General features: G+C 49.0%; 1 protein-coding gene across 1 annotated transcript; it reads left to right on the top strand.

Moving 5' to 3' along the window:
- The first annotated feature begins 1,057 nt into the window (after positions 1-1,057).
- LOC133424940 (SLIT and NTRK-like protein 1) lies at positions 1,058-4,713 on the top strand. The gene has a single exon (XM_061715537.1). The coding sequence runs from the start codon at positions 1,665-1,667 to the stop codon at positions 3,732-3,734; it is 2,070 nt and encodes a 689-aa protein (XP_061571521.1). The 5' UTR covers positions 1,058-1,664; the 3' UTR covers positions 3,735-4,713.
- Positions 4,714-5,390: the final 677 nt, after the last annotated feature.

Raw genomic sequence — 5,390 nt, 5'->3', positions numbered from 1 at the left:
GGCAGACTAATTTACACCAGAATAAAAAAAAATCTGCAGCGATAGAGCGATGCATGCACAAATAAACTAACAGGTGGAACTACACGCCATCAAAACCCCCTAAAGGGAAGCCTTCATTTTTGTATGTGGTGTTAGTGATTTTCATTCCTTACACTTGGCTGGAGTGCATGTCTGTTTTTGTTTCCTTTTCTGGGAAAAAGGGTAATTAAAAAAAAAGAGTGTGGATGTTTGCCTTAGCATCCTTTTTTTTCTGTCATGCTCTCAACTCCGACTGAGCACTGCAGATGGAGGGGCTGTGGGGGGGTGGAGGGAGATGGAGAGAGAGAGAGGTGGGGGGGATCTCAACTCTCTTGCGCTCCCCTTTTCCACAATCCAGAGCCGCAACCCCCCTTTTTTTTCCTCTACAGCTGATGAAATAATCTCAAACGGATGGAGTGCGGTAAAAAAAATCCAAAAGGACGTCAGAATGCGCTTCAACCTCCACGGTTTTTCTGCTTTTTTTTATTCTCTTTTGCAGCTCTTGCTGTTGCAACGCGCTTTTTTTCCTCTCTCTCTCTCTCTCTTAATCTAGCGTCACGCACACATGCGCACACAGGGAGCCACACTGGCGCATCGTTTGTTGTGTAGTCAACTGTTTTTTTTCTCCTGAGCTGGACTGAGGCATGCCTGTCGCGGATAATTGTTTTTACCGCATTCAACAGTGTTTTCAAACCAGGGAGAGACTGTAGCAGAGAGAGGGTCCGTGAAAGTAAGGCTGGAAAAAACGAGGAGGGGGTGATTTAAGTCGCCGAAATGGGGGGGGATCACGATTCTTAAGTGTTTTTTTTTTAATGATTCCGACTTGGACAGTTTTACCATTGGAGCTTTGAGAGAAAACGCTTGGATCTGCAAGGAGAGACATATTTTTGTGCCTAAAAATCACAGGCTGCAATAAGTGTGGGGTTTTTTTTTCTGGTCCCTATATGTGGATTGATTTTTTTTTTTTTTTTCTCAGCATTCCCTCAGTCATCCGACGGATTTTTTTTTTTTTTTTTTTGCCATTACAGCTCAGTAGAGGGTGTCAGATCTTTGCGAAAAAGCGCCGAGCGAGGATGAACGCAGTCCTCTCCTTCTGATTCCCGGAGAAAAGCAGAAGGAGCAAGAATAAGAAGAAGAAGAGGAGGAGGAGGGAGAGAGGGGGAAAAAAGGAGGAAAAAAGGAGAGACAGAGAGAGAGAGGACGCAGGCTGCAAAAAAAAAAAAAAAACCCCGAAGAGGCGAAGCCGGTGCTGGAAGATGTGAGGGGGGATGCGGGTGCTGTGCAGCGGTGGGATCGGCCGTGAAGCCCAGGCTGCGCAGGGTGTGAGCGGACAGCTCCTGCCGGGAAAACCTCCGTCCCGCTCTCTTCTCCCCGACAAGGTCAGTCCTAAAGCAACCCAAACCCGCCCAGGATGTGCCGGACTGTGCACAAGCTCTGAGGACTCACTGGCGTTTTTATTCGCGATTATTCTCAATCTGGAAGTCTGGAAAGCAGGTTAGATCTGGGTTAAAAGACTATTTTACCCCCTTTACCCCCCCCCTTTTCAATTCTAAATGTCTCCTCTTTTCATCCTACTGATGCAGACTAGATTCCCAGCCCGTGCGTCTTGAAACCCCCCGGGAATGAATCGCTCGCGTTGAGAAAAAATGCTGCTTTGGATTGTCCTGCTAAATGCGGCTCTTTGTGTTGCCAGCGGAAACGTTACAAGGGACGTTTGTAAGGAGCAGATATGCTCCTGCAACGAGGTGGAGGGCGACCTGCACATAGACTGCGAGAAACGGAGCTTCACGACTCTGCAGCAGCTCACCGGCCCCAGCTCGCACTTTTACCACCTGCTGTTGCAGGGGAATTCTCTGTCCAGACTGTTCCCCAACGAGTTCGCCAACTTTTACAACGCGGTGAGCCTGCATTTGGAGAACAACGGCCTGCACGACATCGTGCCCGGCGCTTTTCTGGGGCTGCAGCTGGTCAAGAGGCTGCACATCAATAACAATAAGATCAGATCGTTCAGGAAGAGCACGTTCCTGGGCCTGGACGATCTGGAATATCTCCAAGCTGACTTTAATCTATTGAGGGATATCGACCCCGCCGTTTTCAGGGACCTTAATAAACTTGAAGTGTTGATACTTAACGATAACCTCATCAGCGCGCTGCCTGTAAACGTGTTCCAGCATGTGCCCATTACGCACCTCGATCTGCGGGGGAACCGGATCAAAACGGTGCCTTACGAGGGGGTTCTTGAGCAGATCCCGGGCATTGTGGAGGTTCTCTTGGAGGACAACCCGTGGGACTGTAACTGCGAGCTGTTTTCCCTGAAGGAGTGGCTGGAGAACATACCGCGCAACGCGCTGATCGGGCGGGTGGTGTGCGAGGCCCCCACCCGGCTGCAGGGCGGGGACCTGAACGAGACGTCGGAGGCCGACCTGTGTCCGTCCCAGAGCGGCGCCGTGGACACCAGCCTGGTGGCCCCTCCCACCCAGGAGGAGATCTCCCACCCCACGCCTTACAAGCCCGTCAAGGACCCCAGCAACCGGGCCAAAAACAACTCAAAGTCTCGCGAGAACTGGCAGCTGAAGACGAAGCCCACGCCGTCGGCGGCCACAGGTGCGAGCGGGGACAGGGAGCAGCTGTCCGCGTGCCCGCAGCCGTGCAGCTGCAAGTTGGTGGGCTCCAGACAGGGCCTGGGGGTCAACTGCGAGGGGAAGAAGTTAGACAGCTTATCCGGCCTCAAACCTAAACCTCTGGAGGCCCACGAGCTGAACATGAGAGACAACAACATCCACGCGGTGAAGAGGAACCAGCTGCTGGGTTATTCTAGCCTGAACCTGCTCGATCTGGGGGGGAACAACATCAAGGTGATCGACAACAGCACCTTCCAGAACCAGAGCGAGCTCAGGTGGCTCTACATGGATAAAAACTACCTGGATACGCTGATGGCTGAGATGTTTGTGGGCCTCGTGAATCTGGAATACCTCAGTTTGGAATACAACGACATCCAGCTGATAGTGGCGGGCGCCTTCAGCCCCATGCCCAACCTGAGGGTCCTGTTCCTCAGCAACAACCTGCTCAAGTCTTTGCCCGTGGATGTTTTCATGGGGATTTCTTTGTCCAAAATCAGCCTGCATAACAATTATTTCACATATCTGCCCGTGGCTGGCGTCTTGGACCAGCTCAACTCCATCATCCAGATCGACCTGCACGGGAACCCGTGGGATTGCTCGTGCAACATCGTGCCCTTCAAGCAGTGGACGGAAAAATTGGGGGCCGACGTGATCGTGAGCGACCTCAAGTGCGAGTCCCCGGAGGAGTTCTGGAAACGGGACTTCCGCTACGTGCGCAACGACCTCATGTGCCCCAAACTCTACGAACGGATCCCCCCGACGTCCTTGTCCAGAAACACCACGTACGACCAGGACTCGGGGACGCGCTCCAACTCCTACCTGGAGCCCAACAGGGTCTCCATCTCGGTGCTCGTCCCCGGGCTGCTGCTGGTGTTCGTCACCTCCGCCTTCACCGTCGTGGGGATGCTGGTGTTCATCCTGAGGAATCGGAAGAGGTCTAAACGGAGGGAGGGGAACTCCTCCGCCTCGGAGATCAACTCCCTACAGACGGTGTGTGACTCGTCCTACTGGCACAGCGGGCCTTATCACGCAGACGGGGGTGCGCACCGGGTCTTCGACTGCAGCACGCACATCTCCACGACGAACGACGCGTAAAAAGCAGGAGACCCACTTGGATTACAAACAGCCATGCAGACAGACGCGCATTTGACTTGAAAAAAAAAAGTGGAAGAATATGCCACTTTTTGGGTGCTTTAGGGTGAACACAAACTTATTTAAGCGAGTCAGTCTGCTGCTGCACAGGCCCCCACTCTGTAAGATATGTACATGCCGAGCCTCCATCCTTCCTTCATCCCCCTCCTCCTCCTTCTCCTCCTCCCACTTCCGAGATTTGCCGCAATCGGACTACGGATCTCTCTGAGACAGAAAAATTAAAGAGAATATATATATATACAGATAAAATAAGAGGGGGAGAGGAAAAGGGAGCAGAAGAGAGGCCGCGTGGGGAATGGTGCACGAACGCATGAATGTAAATGTAAATACTGGGACTGTTGTATCATAAAAATGCATGATGATAATTCAATTCGCATGGTTTCAACACACACGGGACGGCGAGGAACCATAACCACCATAACCAACATAACCGAGAGGCAAACTCTACCCTTTCATGTTATATCATTATGACGACTATATATAGATATTAAGAATTATATATGACTATTACAAAAGTGCCATTTCTCTATTTTTTGTGAACCTGCAGTTAGGATTTGTATTTGTTGTTTTCGACTTGTTTGGAGAAACGAAGGGAGGGGGTGGGCTAAAAAAAAAAAAAAAAAAAAAAAAAAGGGAACGGAGTGATGGAATTTGGAAAGCTGTCAGTGCATGTTCTTTTTTCAGTTTCATTTGATTGTCGGTAAATATTGGGGTTATTTATACGAAGATGGCGCAGGGCATCTGCGCAGTCATCATCTCCTTTATGAATGTAAAACTGTGTTCTTTTAATGGTGTGCCAATTGTTGACTTTCAGATATTCAGACATGCGGATGAGCATGACCAATCACTCAGATGCTTCTGCTGCAGAGTTCATGTAGCTAAAATACCAGTTCTGTGGTTTTTGTGCGTCAATGAATATAGCCTGCTTTTTTTTTGGGGGGGGGGGGGGGGCAGAAGAAAAAAAAAGAAATAACCAAGTCATTTAAATGGGGGGTTTGTACCATCATATTTTTTCAAACTGAGCAAAGAAGTGTTTTCAATTAATTGAGCTACTGTAGGTACAATTCGTTCTATGTAAGCGGCGCATAGACTTATGTAGAATAGGATGCTTTTTTTTAAACGTCAGAAAAACCATGTTCCTCCACAAAAGAAGCTTCTGGCTATGATTCACTTTCATCATATTGTGAGCTTTTGTAAAGCCATCTAATCGAAGAGAAGTCAAACTCACTGTATTTGCTACAAAATGTGCTGGAGGTCGGTTGTCTGGAGCCTATACAGCAGCACACACCTTAGTTACATTTAGTCGATGCCTTTTTTTTTTCTCAACACAGCATTTTGGAGCTTGAAACACAGCAGGATGCGGTTTTCGTTTGCTTTTCTTAGTCTTTTTTGTGCGTCATGACTGAATACCTGTTATGCAGAGCTCAGCTGTGGATCGGAGAAAAAAACAAACATTAAAAAGGTTGGATTATGCAGCCGGCGTTTCCAACATTTGTGAATTCTTTAACTCCACAGTGATGTGACAAATGTGTAATTAGCAATTTTCCACCTTTTTTATGTTTTAATTGGATGTAAACTCCCAGTACTGCTGCCTGTTTT

This window comes from Cololabis saira, chromosome 24 (genome assembly GCF_033807715.1).
Source record: "Cololabis saira isolate AMF1-May2022 chromosome 24, fColSai1.1, whole genome shotgun sequence".
Lineage (NCBI taxonomy): Eukaryota > Metazoa > Chordata > Actinopteri > Beloniformes > Belonidae > Cololabis > Cololabis saira.
This window is presented reverse-complemented; position numbering and strand designations above follow the sequence as displayed.